We start from the raw sequence: 19,886 nt of genomic DNA, 5'->3' as shown, positions 1-19,886 counted from the left end.
GCTTGTGCTTGGCAAGATTGCTGACGCCTCCTTGTCCTGGTCGCCCCAGGATGATGTGGGCAGGCTCTCTGGGCTGTGCACACTTCCTATCTCACTTCCTCTGTGTCTACATGCCTGGCCGTGTCTGCCATTGCTGGTGAAGCTGAGGCTTCCCTTAGGGAGGAAGTTACCCCCATTAGAAATCCACATTGATAATAGATTCCACCTTTGGACAGAACCCATGGGACAGGCAGTGAATGGAGCTGTCCACCAGAGGGCGCAGGCAGGAAGGCACAGAGAAGGCAGGTCTGCAAGGGCTTCGGGAACTCTCCAGGGGAGGATGATTCCCGGGGAGTTGTGAGGACACAGAGCGCTAGAGAGGGATTCTCAGCTGTGGGTGCAACATCTCAGCCTCTGAACTATTTCTCCAACCCCCTTAAAACTGTATGCGTCCTAAGCACCCTCCTGATGAGCCCGGGGTGAGGGTGGAACACACCTGGGAGGGTGCTGTCGCCACATTCAAGGGGCTCCCCTGTTCTATCTCCATGCAGTGGTGTTTTGTTTAGACACCAATGTCATCTAATTTCTAGTCCCACGTCTAGGACTCCTAGACCCTGGGGAGGCCCATGTATCTTGGAAGATGGTGGTGCCTTCAGCGACATGGGAGCGCTGGGGAGAGCAGGACTGTGGGGAGGGAGTAGCTCATATTCCTGGTGCCCAGGAAATAGGAGGAGCAGCCCAAGGCATCAGCTTCCAGGGTCTGGAGATGAGGAGGGGTCTGGGCTGCACAGATAGACTTGGAGCCATCAGCATATGTGGTGGTTGAAGCCATGGGTGTCAGTGAGGTCACCCCAGAAAAATTCAGAGATAGAAAAAGGCATCCAATAGCCTGATCTGAATGATTGTATATTCCCCTCTGCCAATCTCAGAGACATAAACAAAGACCTAAACAAAGACTAAGTGGTCTAAAGACCTCTTCCCACCCAAATCTACAAACTTAAACTGTTTAACTTTTTTAAAAAACATAGAAACAAATCCTCCCACCTTTTGGTAGACAAAGATTCCTTAGATAGGACACGAGGGGTACAAAACACAAAACGTTTGCTAAAATTGACTTAATCAAAACTTGCAACTTTTGCTCCTTGAAAGACGTTGTTTTTTAAAAAATGAAACAAAGGACACCACACACCAGAAGTAAACAGAAACACAACTATCTGACATAGCACTTGTATCCAGAATATGTAAAGAACTCACTACTCAAATATAAGAAGACAAACAAACCAATAAAAGTGTGCGGAAGATTTTGAAAGGGCCCCTTTTAAAAGAAAACAGGCATATGCTCAATAAGCACATGAAAAGATTATCATCAGTCATAAGAGGAATGCAAATTCAAACCCAATGAAATTCTACTACACACCCATTAGGATGGCTAAAATGTAAAAGACTAAAAATAGCAAGTCTTAGCACAAATACAGAGCAGCCAGAACTCTAATGCGTTGCTGTTAGGAATGTAAAATTGTATAACTGCTTTGGAAACAGTTCGACTGTTTCTTATGAAGTGATACATACACCTACCATGCAACCCAACAATCCCACTTTTAAGTATTTACCCAAGAAAAATGAAATCTCAGAAACACTCGTACTCGAATAGTCATAGCAGCTTTATTCATAATAGCCAACAACTGGAAACTATCCACATGTCCATCAATAAATAAATGCATAAGCAAATGATGATATATCTATACAATGAAATGCTACTCAGAAATAGAAAGGAATGAAATATTGATACATGCAACAATGTGAAAGGATCTGAAGAGACATTATGCTGATCCAAAGAGGCCAGACACAAAACAGTACACCTGTGTGTTTTTCATTCATAATTGTATGATTCCATTCAGATGAAACTCTAGAAAAGACAATTCTGTTATCCAGCAACAGAAACCATCCAGGGTTGCCTAAGGTGAGGGGAGGTATTAGGTGACTGAGATAGGACAGAAGGGAAGTTACTGGGTAACGGAGTGCTCCGTGTCTTGAATGTGGTGATGGCTGCACAGCTAAATAAAATCATTACAACTCAGAAATGTATCATTAAAACGGTGGACTTTATTGCATGTAAATAATACTCCAATAATGTTTATTTTAGTAGTATCAATTGAAAACATATCATTCAATTAAAAAAGGACAAAATTTTCCCAAGCTGACCAAAAGACCAAAACCTACTATACAAAGCCCTACCTATTCCAAGAAACACTCACAGCAAAACACCTATATTTAATAATGTTTCTTTCACATCCTGGTATATTTTTTGAATTTTAAGTTTAAATTTATAAGTACTTACATATATCACAGTAGGAAAAAGAATTCCTAAAAGAGAGCAAGAGGCAGAGACTTCAAATACTAAATACTTATAAGCCCCAAAATGATTGCTTTAAAAGTTGGCAGGTCATCCTTTCTGGAGGACATTCTTATTGAGTGTTCACCCATAGATTATTAAAAGAAATTTAGATTAGGACACAGAAAAATCTATATAGTAGTAGGTTTATATGACAAACTAGTAACAAAAAATCTGACATCTAAATAGAAAATATCATTAATTGAAGGGTAATTCACAGTGTGGACAAGTTATTTCCTATCTCATCCCAGCGGCCACCCCTCCCCCAAACTCTCAAATGTAATTCTGGTGAGGATCCACTCCCAGCTCAGGATAGAACATGTGACCTAGGCCTCAACCAATCAGCACGTCTCATCCCCTTGGCCACCATGATTAGTTCAGAGATGGGCATGTGACTTCATTAGAGCCAATGAGGCAGAAGAACTTTAACTAGGAATCCTGGGAAAAGAACTCAGGCTGAAGCCCCTGCTGCTTGGGTATTATGAGACTGAGAAGGATGTCATGGCCGAGGAAACAGAGACAAGAAATGGAAACATATAAATGGGTTCTGGTGACATAGTTTGGCTCTGTAGCAAGCAATACCTAACCAGATAGTCCCTGAGATTGTTCTAGTATGTGAACCAATAAAAGAGCTTAAAAAAGAAAAGGCCTGCAACAAATTCACTGAGTCAAGAATTTGGGGAAGTTGCCCAAATAAAGTGATCACAGGTTGCATTGATTTGGAGGGGGTGGGGAGTTGGTCAGGATCTTGCTCTGTTGCCCAGACTGGGGTGCAATGATGCAAACATAGCTCACTGGAACCTTGAACTCCTGGGCTCAAATAATCCTCCCACCTCAGCCTTCCGAGTAGTTAGGTCTACAGGCACGCGCTACCATGCCCAGCTAGGTTTTTACTTTTTGTAGTGAAGGGATCTCACTATGCTGCCTAGGCTGGTCTCAAACTCCTGGGCTCAAGCTATCCTCCTGCTTCGGCCCCCCAAAGTGCTGAGATTATAAGCATAAGCCACCACGCTCAGCCAGTTGCATCAATTCTATTAAATGCAGAAGGTAAATACCAGTTCTTATCTTCACTGGTGAAACAACTTGATGAAAGTAAACACACACACAAAAGACGTTTAAATGAAGAATTAATGAGGGAAATGAAAATTCAGATAACCTTGAGATATTTTTTACCAATTGGATTGTCAAAAACTGAAAGCATTTGACGATAATACATGTGGCAAGGATATGAAGGAAAGTGTACACTTATACATTGCTAAGGGAAGAATAAATTGTTAATGCCTAATGACATTTAAAATGTGCACGACACAGTAAGTCCATTTTCCGGCAACTCCCCTGTGGAAACTCCCACACAGAAGCACAGTGAGTCACATACTAAGATGTTTATTCTAATTCATTTGAATAAAAGTAAAAAGCAAGATGCAGAGTGGGGGAAGATATTTGCAATACCTATAACTGCCAAAGAACTAGTATCCAGAATGCATACATAATTCGAGTAGACAACCCAGTGGGCAATAGACTTGAATGGGCAAAAGAGGAAATCCAAATGACCAATAAGTATATTTTAAAACCCTCAATATAATCAGTCATGTACATAACTAATGCCTTAGCAATCAGGGATATGTACAACCACTCTGAAAAATAGTTACATCTTATTAAATTAATGATATGCACGCCGTCCAACGCAGCAGCTCCACCCCTAGGTATATACTCTAAAAACCCACTCACATGTGTTTCAGAATGTAAAAGAATGTTCGTTGTAACATTGTTCACAATAGTGAAAAGCTAGATACAACCCAAAGCCCATCAACAGTAGAATGGATAAATAAAATTGTGGTGTATTCATACAACGGGATATATTCAGTACTGACAATCCACAAACTACAACTTGGAAAAACACACATCATGAATCTCTCAAACATAAGGTTGAACCAAAAAAGAAAAAAAGGCAAGACAAAAAAAAAACAGTAAAATTCTATTTATATTAAGTACCGAAACAGGTAAAATCACTGTATTATTTACAGATGCAAATTTAGGTGGCAAAATTGTAAAGAAAAGCAAAGAAATAGCCAAGGGAGGGAGAACATCAAAAAGAATAGCTCATGGATGCTGAGCTTAATACCTAGGTGATAGGTTGATCTGTGCAGCAAACCACCATGGCACATGTTTAGCTATGTAACAAACCTGCACATCCTGCATGTGTGCCCTGGAACTTAAAATAAATGCTGATGAACAAAAACACAAAAGAAATAATCATCACAAAAGTCACAGAAAAGATGGAAAGGGAATAGAACAGAGGGCAGGCACCCAGGATGGATGTCTGGGTGCTGATAAACTGCAGTGACCTCCGGGATAGAAAACCTAATGCAGAGTATTTTGGGGGTCCCTCAGCTGCCATGCAAAGTGGAGCACATGCAGATGGGACTCTGTCCACCTGAGCAGCTTCCTCTACCTTGGGGGCTGGCTGACCATGGATCCTAGGTTCCTGTTGATTCTTACTGCCTATCTGTGAAGAATCAAGTTTCTTTGCCTGACTTGCACAAGCATTCCATCTCACCAGACTCATACTCTGGCAGCTAGGATTGTAAAATGCCTCCAACCAGAGCTGGGAAGTGCCAGGTCTAGGAATCTTAGTAAAGACTGCCGAGGTGTTTAGAGTCCTGCCCTGGGATTGGCAACCCAACCTAGTTGGTGCATGGTATTTCTCTCCCAGAGATGGATACCAGTGTACGGCACTCTGCTTCACAGTCACTGTCAACCCTGAGATTCCAGAATTCTATGACTTTTCAGTGACAAGAAGGAGTGGGGTGGGGAGTAGAAAACAGACCTACAGTGATGGGGCACAGACACAGTAGAAACACTGATTTCTCTAGTCTTCTTATCACATACTTAGGTCCACCTCCCATCTCCACTCTTACCCTAAGGTTTGAGAAACACCTAGAAAAAAAGCTGTGTTTCTAAGCCACTGTAAAATCCTCAGCACCACACCAGCCTGGACACCCTCATGTACCCAGCCTATGGTGAAACCTCAATGGTCATTTGCTTTGACCAAGTCTGTGGCTGAAAGACCACGTGAAGTTTGAGTGGTAAATGTACTTGGCCTCTGCTTTTGTACAATGGCCTAAATTGGAAGAATGTTTTTTCAGGGTCACCAGCTTGAATAGTTCCAAAAGGCACTATCTACATAGTACCTGGCACTGGGCCCCACCCCTGAGGTTGGGCAATCCAGCTGCCCTGGTTCTCTCACTCTCCCAGCTGCACATTTGCCCCTGCCTGGGCCAGCTTTGTGGAGGAGCAGCCTGGGCAGACACACCACATTCCACATTTAGAAGGTTCTCATGCTTTGTTTAATACTTTGCTGTCAGTGTCCTGAAATTCTTGTTTTTTTTTTAAGACAGAATCTAGCTCTGTCACCCAGGCTGGCATGCAGTGGCGTGATCTCGGCTCACTGCAACCTCTGCCTCCCAGGTCCAAGTGCAAGTGATTCTCACACCTCAGCCTCCTGAGTAGCTGGAACCACAGGCATGCACCTCCACACCCAGCTAATTTTTTGTCTTTTTCGTAGAGAAGGAGTTTCACTATTTTGGCCAGGGCAGTCTTGAACTCCTGGCCTCAAGTGATCTGCCTGCCTCAGCTTCCCACTTCAGCTTCAGCCACTGTGCTCGGCCTGAAATTCTTAATAATTTTTGAACAAGGGGCATTTTGCACTAAGACACTCAAAGTATGCAGCTGATCTGTTACCGACCTACCTGCTCAGGGTATTAAAAGATAACAATATACTGGTGAATTTTTATACCAGTCGTTGTGAATATGATCTCACAACTATAATTTGTGAGAAGACCTTCAACTTCCTAGAACTGTCAACTCAGTTTCTTCTCTCTTCAGAGCCTTTCCCAGATCCATAAACCATTTCTATCCCTTGCCACAAGCAATATCACCAGCTGCTCTTCACAGCTGAAGGTAATCTCCCCACCCTGATTCTTAAAAAGGTATTTATTAACATTAAATTTGCCTCATGTGTGTCTGCTAAAAAATATGTGCAATTTTGAAGGATAAGTTACGAGCCACCTCTGAAGACAAGTCTCTGATGAGCATCATTTTAAAGGCACAAACAAAATAAAAGCAAAACCCCCATGTAATAAGACAAAAATTGAGAGAATGTGTTGCTGAAAAACTCAACTTACAAGAAATACTAAAGGAAGTTCTTCAGGTTGAAAGCAAGTGACCCCATAGAATAATCTGAATTCATACAGAAAAAAAGCACTGATAATAGTAATCATGTAGTTATAAAAGGCAGTACCAATGCATACTTCCCCTTTATTCTCTCTCTCTCTCTTTTTTTTTTTTTTTCAGACGACGTCTCGCTCTTGTCCCCCAGGCTGGCGTGCAATGGCACGATCTTGGCTTTCTGCAACCTCTGCCTCCCGGGTTCAAGCAATTCTCCTGCCTCAGCCTCCCGAGTAGCTGGGATTACAGGCGCCTGCCACCATACCCGGCTAATTTCTGTATTTTAAGTAGAGATGGGGTTTCACCATGTTGGCCAGGCTGGTCTTGATCTAGGCTGGTCTCAGGTGATCCACCTGCCTCAGCCTTCCAAAGTGCTGGGATTACAGGAGTGAGCCACCGCGCCCGGCCCTATTCTCTTAACTGATTTTAAAAGCAATCCTAAAAAGCAATATACATATATATAATTATATTGTTGGGACTACAACATATGGAAGTGTAATATATTTGACAATAATAGCACAAGGGAGGCAGTTGGGAGCAAAGGCAAATTGGGCTAAGAAATGATACCATAAGGTAACTCAGATCCATAAGAACAAAGGAAGAGGACCAAAAATGATAAGCAAAAAGGTTAATATAACAAACTCTATAAATACATACTTGCTCTTCTTTCTTCTCTCTGATTCTTGAAAGCATGTGTATTTATATAAAGTAATATTATCACCATGTATTATTTAGTTTGTAACATACATAGATGTACCACGTATAACAATAATATCATAAAAAGGGGAGAAAGGAAATAGAGCTATATAGGAATGACATTTCAATATTTAACTGGAATTAAGTTGGTATAAATCTGAAGTAGATACTGGTAAGTTAAAATTGATGTGCTAAGCCCTAGAACAACCGCTCAGAACACAATTTTTTAAATAGTGGACAGAAAAACATTAAAGGATTTTACATGTTGCACTAGAAAATATTCACTCAATGCAAAAAAAAAAAGCAATAAAGGCAGAACAGAGGAACAAATAAATACATGAGAGATATAGAGCATAAAAAGTAAAATGGGGCCAGGCACAGTGGCTCACACCTGTAATCCCAGTACTTTGAAAGGCTGAGGCGGGTGGATCACTTGAGGTCAGGAGTTTGAGACCAGACTGGCCAACATGGCAAAACTCTGTCTCTATAAAAAATACAAAAATTAGCCAGGCATGGTGGTGCACACCTGTAGTTCCAGCTGCTCGGGCGGCTGAGGTGGGAGAACTGCTTGAACCCAGGAGGCGGAGGTTGCAGTGGGCCAAGATCACACCACTGCACTCCAGCCTGGGTGACAGAGTGAGATTTTGTCTCAAAAAAAAAAAGAAAAGAAAAAAATGATGGTAGACATAAATCCATCTACATCAATAATAGTATTAAATGTGAATGGATTAAACAACTCAATTAAAAGACAGATTATCAGACTGCATTAAAAACAAGGACTAATAATATCTTGTCTGCAGAAGATACATTTGAGATTTTTTTAAAAAAATGTATATTTAAAACTTAAATTTTACAAAGTTAAATGGTGGAAAAACAATATATCATGAAACAGCAACCAAAAGAAATGCAGATTGGTTATACTAATATCAGATAAAATAGACTATTTTTTAATGACACAGTATCATGAAGCAAGATAATACAGACCTTAAAACAAAAAATATTACTAGCAATAAAGAGGGAAATTGTGTAATGATAAGTGTCACTCCACCAGGAAGCTAAACTAAACACAAAGCAAGAAGGCAGAAAATAATAAAGAATAGAGGGGAAATTAACGACATAGAAATAGAGAAGCAATAGAGAAAAATAAACAAAACCAAAATTGTTTATTTGAAAATATAGACAAAATTGATAAACCTTAAGTTAGATTAACAAAGAAAAAAGAGAGAAGACTCAAATTGCTAAAAATATGAAATGAAAGAGGGAACGTTACTTCCAACCTTACAGAAACAGAAAGTATTATAAGGGAACACTCTGGGTCATTTTATGCCAAGGAATTAGATAACTTGGATAAAAATGACAAATTCCTAGAAAGAAACAACCTACTGAAATTGAAGCAAGAAGAAATACAAAATCTAAATAAAGCCATAACAGGTAAAAAGATTAAATTAGTAATTTTTAAACCTCCTGCAAGAAAAGCCTAGGCCCAGACAGCTTCACTAGTGAATTCTATCAAATATGTAAAGAATGAATACCAATTCTTGACAGACTGTTCCCAAAAAATAGAAAAGAAGAGAACATTCCCCAGTTTGTTCTACAAGGCCAGTAATATTCAGATAGCAAACACAGACCAAGGCTTCGCAAGAAAATAAGACTTCCAATATCTCTTATGGATATGATGCAAAAGTCCTCAATAAAATGCTGTCAAACCAAATTCAGTAACATGTAAAAGGATTATACAACACAATCAAGTGGGATTATTCTAGGAATACAAGGTTCGTTTAGCACCTGCAAATCAATTAGCACATATCACTAGAATAGGGGACCAAAAAGAAAACCATGTTCATTTCAATAGACACAGAAAAAGCATTTGACAAAACCAAACACCTCAGGTATGATAAGAATACTCAACGAGCTAGGAATAGATGAAAATTTCCTCAATCTCATAATGTGGGGGGCATCTACTCAAAAAATCTCCAGTTAAGACCTAATGTGCTAAAAGACTGAATACTTCCCCACCTAAGATCAGGAACAAGATAAGAATCTCCTCTTTCCACTTCTATTCAACACAGTACTAGAGGTTCAAGCCAGGGCAATTAGATAAGCAAAAGAAATAAATGTTATCCTTATTAGAAAGGAAGAAGTAACGCTGTCTCTATTTGTAGATAACATGATCTGGAATGTAGAAAATCCTAAGAAATTCACTAAAAAAAAACTATTAGAACAAATAAACAAGTTCAGAAATGTTGAAGTACAAGATCAATATACAAAACTCTTTATGCTAAAGGGAAAAAGCTACTCATGTATTTTGTGGATGGAATCCATAGCAATAGGCAAATTCATAAGGACAGAAAGTTGATTAATGGCTGCCAGGGGCTGGAGGAAGGAGAGAAAGAAGAGTGAGTGATAATAGATATAAGGTATCTTTGGGAGTGACTGAAAATGTTCTAAGGTTGACTATGGTGATGGTTGTACAAATCTGTGACTATACCAAAAACCATTAAAATTAGTGAATTGTTAATTTTTTGAAGGGTTTTTTTGTGTGTCTCTATTTCCTTCAGTTCTGCTCTGATCTTAGTTATTTCTTGCCTTCTGCTAGCTTTTGAATGTGTTTGCTCTTGCTTTTCTAGTTCTTTTAATTGTGATGTTAGGGTGTCAATTTTAGATCTTTCCTGCTTTCTCTTGTGGGCATTTAGTGCTATAAATTTCCCTCTACACACTGCTTTGAATGTGTCCCAGAGATTCTGGTATGTTGTGTCTTTGTTCTCGTTGGTTTCAAAGAACATCTTTATTTCTGCCTTCATTTCATTATTTACCCAGTAGCTATTCAGGAGCAGGTTGTTCAGTTTCCATGTAGTTGAGCGGTTTTGAGTGAGTTTCTTAATCCTGAGTTCTAGTTTGATTGCACTGTGGTCTGAGAGACAGTTTGTTATAATTTCTGTTCTTTTACATTTGCTGAGGAGTGCTTTACTTCCAACTATGTGGTCAATTTTGGAGTAGGTGTGGTGTGGTGCTGAAAAGAATGTATATTCTGTTGATTTGGGGTGGAGAGTTCTGTAGATGTCTATTAGGTCCGCTTGGTGCAGAGCTGAGTTCAATTCCTGGGTATCCTTGTTAACTTTCTGTCTCGTTGATCTGTCTAATGTTGATCTGTCTAATGTTGACAGTGGGGTGTTAAAGTCTCCCACTATTATTGTGTGGGAATCTAAGTCTCTTTGTAGGTCTCTAAGAACTTTTACACTGTTGGTGGGAATGTAAACTAGTTCAACCATTGTGGAAGACAGTGTGGCGATTCCTCAAGGATATGGAACTAGAAATACCATTTGACCCAGCCATCTCATTACTGGGTATATACCCAAAGGATTATAAATCATGCTGCTATAAAGACACATGCACACGTATGTTTATAATGGCACTATTCACAATAGCAAAGACTTGGAACCAACCTAAATGTCCCTCAATGATAGACTGGATTAAGAAAATGTGGCACATATACACCATGGAATACTATGCAGCCATAAAAAATGATGAGTTCATGTCCTTTGTAGGGACATGGATGAAACTGGAAACCATCATTCTCAGCAAACTATCGCAAGGACAAAAAATCAAACACCGCATGTTCTCACTCATAGGTGGGAATTGAACAATGACACATGGACACAGGAAGAGGAACATCACACACTGGGGACTGTTGTGGGGTTGGGGGAGGGGGGAGGGATAGCATTAGGAGATATACCTAATGCTAAATGACGAGTTAATGGGTGAAGCACACCAACATGGCACATGTATACATATGTAACAAACCTGCACGTTGTGCACATGTACCCTAAAACTTAAAGTATAATAATAATAAAATTTTAAAAAAAGAAAAAAACATTCAAAGTATAGTTTATATATTATCACGAATTTGTGCTGAAAAGTAGAAATATGTAAACACTTAAAGTCATTAAATCTTACTGGAACCCCCCCCCCCAAAAAAAAGAGTGAATTGTATGTATGTGAATTGCATCATAATAAAGTTATATTTTTATAACCCCTTATTCTCATTCTCCTAGAGTTATCTAAATTACTAAACAGTCAAGTTTCTAGGCTTTTATGTACTCATGTTGAACACTTTTTTTAGCTGAATCATTCTAGCATTCAGCTACTCTTTAGATAATTATCTATTAACAGAAACACTGCTGCCGAAATGTTCCACATGCCTGGAAATGCCCCAGATAATCAGCCATAAAGATAAGCACAGGGTTTTGAAAGAGAGGCAGAATTTTAAAGGCATTGTAGACATTGGCCTAAGTCACATATTTTAAAAAGTGCCTATTAAGAATGACTTGGCATTTTGGGGCTTTTGTTCTACTGAGTTGCCTAGAATGAACCCACAGCTCAGCCAACAAAGGCTGAGATTTCAGCCTGAATGAGCATTCCTTGTAAAGACCCCTATAGGGAGACAGACAGTTCAGAGGGTGGGCACAGGATCCTTGCTGCCCTCCACACCTCCAGGCTGGGGGCCTTGCTGGGTAGACACCACTAGATTCACTTGGAATTCATTTAGATCAGAGTTTCTCAATTTCAGCACTCATGACATTTTGAGCCAGAGTAATTCTTTGTTGGGAGTTGGGGGACGGGTATTTTTCACACATTGTACAACTTTCAACAGCATCCTTGGCCTCTACGTACATCCTACTGACTATTTCGCCTCTCCAATTGCAACGCCAAAAATGTCTTCAGACATATCTATCCTAAGGGAAAAATTAGTTCTATTTGAGAACTACTATTTAGATGACTCCAGAACATGAGAGGAGGAAACTTGGGAACAGAACTAGTCCTGAGGAACTGGGGTCTAGTTTTCTGGGAAAACGCTCCGTAAAAAATGCTGCAAGAAAACCACATTCATTGTTTTTATCACCTCTCAGCGAGAAAGTTTCAGCCTGTATTCAGGCCTAGCTAGGCTTTAGGCCTGAGCTTGCATTCTATTCCTTTCTATAGACCAGGCTGGGAAGAGAGGATGTCCTAGAGCCAGAGCTCTGGCCATGACCTGGCTCTATGATGTCAATGGCCCTGTCCTTCGGAAGGCTTGAACAGTTCTTTGCATTACAAGTAGACTAGGATTTACTTCTGACCTCCTTTGTTCTAAGAAAAACACTCCAATGACCCTTCTAATAATGAAATGCAAAGCTAAATTCTCTTCTAAAATTGAGATATTTGAAACCTAGCCATACCAATAAGAAAAGAGGTTAGCCCTAGGGTGGATGAAACTCAACAAAATAGCAAAATCCCAGCATCTGGCCTGGATTCAGGCCCCTATAGGAAGAGGAAAGGGGCCTAAAAACAAAAGTTCTTTTTTTTTTTTTTTTTTTCATGCAACAGCATGAGATTCTGGGGAAGAAGTGAGGATCAGAGAGACAGACAGAAAGGTTGCAAGGCACCCATGAGAATCTGACATAAGTAGAACTGTTTTGGGGCAGGTGATGAGGTGCACAGGGCTAGAGAGAAGGCCCTGGGCAGGGCTGGGATAAGTTGTTTCAGGACATCTGGGACTGCCTGGTGGCTCAGCCTCTGATGTTCTTACAGCAGGAATCACCACCTGGGTGGCCAAAGGGCTTCCCCAAGGGCCAGCTTGGACAGAAACCAAGCAGCCCTCTGAGATGGCCACGTCCCTCCTTGGGCAGAGGAGGCAGGTAAGGCTTTGGTCAAAGTTGCAAAGTCACACCAACATGGGAATAAGAGGGAAGTGATCCTGCCTTACTCTTCCACAAGGCGAGGCTGGGAGCCCAGAGGTTACCATGAGAAAGGATACTCTTTCTTTGTGAATCATAGCATTACGTAAAAAATGGTCACCAAGCTATGGTTTTCAAAAGGCTTTGCACATTTTTTTTAGAAATGTGTTTGTTTTATAGTTGGACCAATAGTTACCTATAAAGCATGCTTACTAACCTGATAGGCAAAATTGAATTCCACTGTTTATTAATCTGAATTTCTTGGATTATTTCTGAAATTAAACATGTTCTTAAAGTTTTGTTGGCCACTCGTGTTCTGTTTACTTTATGTATTGCCGATTATGTGATTTGCCTAATGAGGACTGCATTTTTAAGCTATAAATCAGGGCTTCATTTTCTATGATCTGTGATATATCTTCTTTTCTTAAATAATTTATTGCGATGAAGTCACATAAAATTCACCACACTAAAGGGAACAATTTCATGGCATTTAGCACATTCATGTTTTGCAACTGACACCTCTATCTGGTTCCAGACATTTCCATCTGTCCAAAGACACATTTTTTTCATAGTGTGGAAATGGTTTGATTATTGGACAAAAGAAATTCTATTTTGATCACTTTAATTTAATTCCTAATAATTAAAAGTGCATGTTGATAATTACATATCATAATACAGAATGTTCTCTAGGATGACATGCTGGGAATACAGTTGAGACACAAACAAGGTCAAGCACCAGATACAGGGTCACAGGGCTCAAAAAGTACATTCATTATAGCCCAGTTTCTCAATATAACTGAGTACAACTTTTTGAAAAAATAAGATAATTGGTACCAATGTGCAGAAATGATATTTTTTCCTTCTTACACCAAATATTTCTTTGTAATAAGAATAAATAGCTTTCATTTACTTTTTTCCAATACCCTAGACCTCCAGGAGAAGGAATAAATAGATTTGATTCAATCAATGGTATGAAATCATTAAATAAATGCATAACTTTTGCTTACTAACTTCTTAATTAGATTTTCTTGAAATTAAAAAGAAAATTTAAAAATTACTTGAAACAAATGAAAATGGAAACACAATGTATCAAAATCTATGGGCTATAGCAAAACCAGAACTAAGAGGGAAGTTTTTAACAATAAATGCCTACATCCAAAAAGCAGAAAGATTTCGAATAAACAACCTAAGAATGCACCTCAAGGAACTAAAAAAGCAAAAGTAAACCAAACTCAAACTTTGTAGAAGGAAAGAAATAATAAAGATCAGGGAAAAAATAAATTAAATTGAGGCTAAATAAACAATGCAAAGACCAATGAAACAAAAAGTTGTTTAAAAAAAAAAAAAGATAAACAAAATTGGCAAACCTTGAGCTAGACTAAGAAAAAGAGAAAACACTCAGATAAAATCAGAAATGAAAAAGGAAACACAGCAACTGACCCCACAGAAATACAAAGGATCATTAGCGATTATGGTGAACTACTATATGCCAACAAATTAGAAAACCTAGAGGAAATGGATACATTTCCAAACACAAACAATCTACCAAGGTTGAACAAAGAAGAAATAGAAAACCTCAACAAACCAATATAAGTAACAAGATTGAAGCAGTAATAAAAAGTCTCTCATCAAAGAAAAGCCCAGGACCAGATGGATTCACTGCTGAATTCTACCAACCATTTTTAAAATAATTAATACCAGTTCCACTCAAACTATTACAGAAAAATGAAGAGGAGAGAATACTTCCAAACTCATCCTATGAGACCAGTGTTACCCTGATACCAAAACCAGACAAGGACACAACAAAAAAAAAGAAAACTGCGGGCCCATATCTCTGACGAACATAGATGCAAAACTCTCAACGAAACACCAGCAAACCAAATCCAATAATATGTTAAAAAGATAATTAATCCTGATGCATTTATTGATATATTGATATGAATACATTGACAGAATTTAGGACAGAACTCATATGTTGTAGATGCTGAAAAAACATTCAACAAAATTCAACGTCCCTTTATGATACACACTCTCAATAAACTGGCTACAGAAGGAACATACCTCAAAACAATAAAATCCATATATGACAAATCCACATATGATAAATCCACAGCTAACATCATACTGAAAAGGGTAAAACTGAAAACTGTTCCTCTAAAATCTGGAATAAGACAAAGATGCTGACTGTCAGCACTGTTATTCTTCATAGTACTGGAAGTCCTATCCAAAGCAATTAAGCAAAAGAAAGAAAGAAAGGGCATCCAAGTTGGAAAGGAAGAAGTCAAATTATTCTTGTTCTCAGATGACATAATATATTCAGAAAAATTTAAACATTCCACCCAAAAGCTGTTAGAACTGACAAGCAAATTCGGGAAAGTTGCGGTATACAAGATCAACTTACAAAAATCAGTAGCATTTATAAATGCCAACAGAGAAAAAACTGAAAAGGAAATCAACCCCATTTACAACAGCTACAAAGAATATATAATACCTAGGAATAAATTTAACGAAGGAAGTGAAAGATCTGTATAAGGAAATGAGGATGAAAACCAAATATATATTTCATGATATTACAGTCCTACGTTTTCTTTATCCATTCATTCATTGATGTGTGCTTAGGTTGATTCCATATTTTGGCTACTGTGAATAGTGCTATAATAAACATGGGAGTGCAGATAGCTCTTCAATATATATTTTTTTCTTTTGGATATATACCCAGCAATGGGATGTATTGGGGCAGTTCTAGTTCTTTTTGTTTTGTTTTGTTTTGTTTTGAAGACTCTCCATACTGTTCTTCATAGTGGCTGTACTAATTTACATTCTTCAAATGTAAATTAGGGACTGAGCCCCATGTCTGTGGGACCTGATGCTATCTTCAGGTGGACATCTTCAGAACTGAATTAGAGGACACCCAGCTGGTATCTGGCCGAATTGCCTGCTTGCTTGGTGTGTGGAGAAAAAAAACCCCACACATTTGTTCACTGAAGTTTTCTGCGTTGTTTGTTGTTGAGTGAGAAAACAGGAAAAACCCTTTGAGTTTTTTGTTGGTTTTGTTTTCCACTCACAGATAGTACATATACAGAATGGAAAATTATTCAGCCATAAAAAAGGATGAAGACCTGTCATGTGCAGCAACATAAATGTAACTGGAAGTCATTATGTTAAGTGAAATAATCTAGGCACAGAAAGACAAATACCACATGTTCTCATTTATATGTGGAGCTAAAAAAGTGGGTCTCATGGAGGTAGAGAGTTCATTGGTAATTACCAGAAGGTGGAAAGGGTAAGTAGGGAAGGAGGGGTGAAAATGGTTGGTTAAAATTTAAAAAAGAAAAAGAAAAAAGAAATAAAATTTGTAATACTCCAAAAACTTTGATAGAAAAGAGAAAAACATCTAAAGGGCCAATAAAGCATGTTGATCAAAAAAAGAAGAAGAAGAAGAAGGCCGGGCGCGGTAGCTCACGCCTGTAATCCCAGCACTTTGGGAGGCTGGGGTGGGCGGATCACGAGGTCAAGAGATCGAGACCATCCTGGCCAACGTGGTGAAACCCCACCTCTACTAAAAATGCAAAAATTAGCTGGGAATGGTGGCACATGCCTATAGTCCCAGCTACTCAGGAGGCGGAGGCAGGAGAATCGCTTGAACCCAGGAGGTGGAGGTTGCAGTGGGCTGAGATCGCACCACTGCACTCCAGCCTGATGACAGAGTGAGACTCTGTCTCAAAAAAAAAAAAGAAAGAAAAGAAAAGGGTTGGTTAATGGGCACAAAAACACCATTAGATAGAATGAGTAAGTCCAAAGTGCGATAGCACAGTAGGGTGACTATGGTTAACAAGAATGTATTCTGCAGTTCAAAATAGCTAGAAATGAAGAATGGGAATGTTCCCAACATAAGGAAGGAATAAATGTTCAAGGTGATGGATATCTCAATTACCCTGATTTGATCATCGCACATTGTATACATGTATCAAAATATCACATGAACCCCCCAAATGTGTACAACTATATTATGTCCCAATTAAAAGAATCCTGACATTCTATGTTTTTATTTCATGCCCCAGACTCCCTGGAACCAGTTCAGTTATCCCCATCCCCTCACCCTTGCCTTTTCACAGTGGCTACTGCCAACTGTTCAAATTGTTAACAGAGAAATCAGCAGGTGTAAAGAAGAGAGGTAAGGGTCTTTGGGACCTGTTTGAGGCTTTCTCTCTGATAAAAAAGGAACTGGAAAAGAAAATTGAGGCATAAAAGATAGAGGGAGTTGCCTGAAGCCCTTCAAAGTTGTAAATATTTAAATTGAAATTTAAAACTCACAGATTTTTATTTTCCAAAGTAACTCTGGGCCCTTTTCCTACATGTCAGGAGGGCATCTGTAAACACTTGTCTTAGGTCAGAGGCCATACCCCTTTTGCTGAAAAGGCCAGTCAGTAAATGTGTAGGCTTTGCAGACCAAATACTTCTGTGGCACATATTCTTCATTGTTAAATTGTTTTAAAACTACAAAAACCATTCTTAGCTCTGGGCCATATAAAAACAGGTCTCAACATAAAAGGAAAAAAAAAAAACAAAAAACAGGCCTTTGGGCAGATTGGGCTCACAGGCTGTAGTTTGCTGGTCCCTGGCTCAAGGTCCAGAGACAAAGCATGGGACAGAGTTGGGAAAATGGATTTTAACCTGGACCTGTTCCCTTAGTCAAGCCTTCACCTCTGTTTGAACTGGGACATTTCTAAGGCTCATTCAATGAGGATGTGACTGTCCCAGATTATCCAACTAAGCAAGTCTCCTACTCTTGCTAAGCATGAGCCCTGTCTTCATCCGAATGCCTCTGTATCACTTCAGCCTCAGGTCTCCTATGTGTTCCCGCTGCTCCGAGCTGGATATCACTTCCCCCTACCGTTTCTCCAGGAAATCCTCCAAGGGACAGTCGGCTCAAGGAGCCAAATGAGTGAGGGAGGACAGAGCCTGGAAGAAACAAGGCAGTCCAAAAGAAATAAACCCACCAACCTGAGACAAGTCTTTCCTCTTCTTACAGTTGATACCTCCAATGAAGACCATGTTGGGCATGACCGGCCTAGGATATTCAAGCACAAAGTCATATCTTAACAGCCAAACAGAGACCTTCTGATATAAGGTGATTATATCCACATCTCTCTTGAGGACAGCTGATGCGAGTTCTTCATACTTTGAAAACAGACAATAAAATAGATAGGGCTCCAACAAATTAACAAGGAAGTTGGCCACTCGTTGGGAAAAAGTCATGTGGTCTGAAAACTTTGTGTAGCACCTGGGAATGTAGGACACAGGGTCTGGGCTTCTGCTGAATGTATGCTCCAGGGAACACGGAAAACCCCTGAAGAGGTACACAGATGGTAGGCCCAAATACTCAGCCAGGATCACCCCACAGGGTAAGGCTGGGTCTGTGAAAAGAGCATCAAACTTGCTCTCCTTAAAGAAGTTCAGGGTGTCCCTGTCCTGCAGGAGGCTCTGGCAGTTGATGAAGTACAGGCCAATAACGATCATGTTATTCCTGTACTCTGTCTGAGGAGCAGTCAGGGATGATCGCTCAGCAAAGTGATTGTTTCCAAATGATTGGTAACGGTTCTTCAGCTCTTCTTGGTCATACGGCACTGGATAGATTTTTCTTGTGTAGTATTTGGATTCTTTCAAAAGCAAATTAACTTCAGGCACCACCACTACAATCTCGTGACCCCGGTCACTGAGAACCTCAACTATATCCTTCATACTAAGCCAGTGGCTTCCGTCCTGAGGGACCACCAGCAGCTTGTCACCTACAACCATGCCCCAAAGTGCTAAGAAGAAAACCCCTGCAGAAATTCTCTGAAATGCGCGAAGGAGGCAGGCCATCCTGGAAAGAGTTAAAGTAACAATGGTAATAAAGAGTTTTCACTCTCCAAATCACAGGGCTCCTAGCTATTTTCCCTAAACTAACCACTGCTTTTCACAGGTCCTGTCTACCTCTCCCTTGCTCTGAATTTTGCCCTTTGATATGTAAGAACCCAAATTAATATTTAACCATTTTAATCACATGGTTAATATGAACCAACTATGGCCGTGTCAGCTTTCACCTGAGCTTCTGGGTGTTTCTCTTCAGCTCCACAAGTCTGCTTCTCCCTCTCTGAAAAGTTATAGCAACACTTTGAAGATGACTTGGAGAGACCCCTGAGGACCCCCTGCCAATTCTCTATCCCGAACTTGCTGGATTCCTCATCATTGACGTTGTCTGTTATGTCCATGATGTGTGGGAATTTTTCTTGCACACGGACCTATTCTCTAACACCAGCTGGGTATCCTACAATTCAATTCCATTCTGAATTGAATTCTGAGTTAGCACGGACCCCACAGGTTAAGGGCTCAGTCCTACAAGACTGCCCTCACTTCAGACACCAATTGCAAGTAGTAGGTCCCCAGGTTACCCACAACTTCTGTCTGACTTGGCAAAAATCAGAGGTTCACACACCCTCTTTCTTGGAGTCAATCATTTGCTAGAATGGCTCATAGAACTGAAGAATACAGTTTATTTACTAGGTTTGGTTTATTACAAAGGATATTGCAAACAATACGGATGAATAGCCAGAGGAAAAAGTACAAAGAACAAGATATGGGGGTAGGGCCATGGAGCCCCATCTGCCATCTCTGGGTGCCCCACCCTCCACACCATCAGCAACCTGAAAGCTCTCTGAACCCTGCCCTTCTGAGTTTTTATGTAGGCTTCCATACATAGTAGGCACGATTGATTAGATTGTTGCCCATTGGTGATCAAATCAATCTTCAATCTCTCTCTCCTTTCTTCCCTCGAATCGCAAGGGTTTTGTTCCCTGGCAACTAGCCCTCATCCTTAGAGACTTTACATCTCCTTTACA

The 19,886-nt window shown here is 39.8% G+C and overlaps 1 protein-coding gene across 3 annotated transcripts in view; it reads right to left on the bottom strand.

Moving 5' to 3' along the window:
* Positions 1 to 19,886, bottom strand: part of LOC107973969 (UDP-glucuronosyltransferase 1A1) — a 96,880-nt gene that overhangs the window by 56,874 nt on the left and 20,120 nt on the right. Inside the window, exon 1 of one of the 3 annotated variants that reach the window (XM_001151168.7) lies at positions 18,010 to 19,012. The exons of the other annotated variants lie outside the window; for them this stretch is intronic. Coding sequence (XP_001151168.2) covers positions 18,010 to 18,870 — 861 coding nt within the window. The 5' untranslated portion in view covers positions 18,871 to 19,012. Of the gene's footprint in view, positions 1 to 18,009; positions 19,013 to 19,886 lie in introns of those variants that run through there. 3 annotated transcript variants of the gene reach the window in all.

This window comes from Pan troglodytes, chromosome 13 (genome assembly GCF_028858775.2).
Source record: "Pan troglodytes isolate AG18354 chromosome 13, NHGRI_mPanTro3-v2.0_pri, whole genome shotgun sequence".
Classification (NCBI taxonomy): domain Eukaryota; kingdom Metazoa; phylum Chordata; class Mammalia; order Primates; family Hominidae; genus Pan; species Pan troglodytes.
Note: the sequence above shows the minus strand (reverse complement) of the source record. Positions and strands in the feature narration are given on the sequence as shown.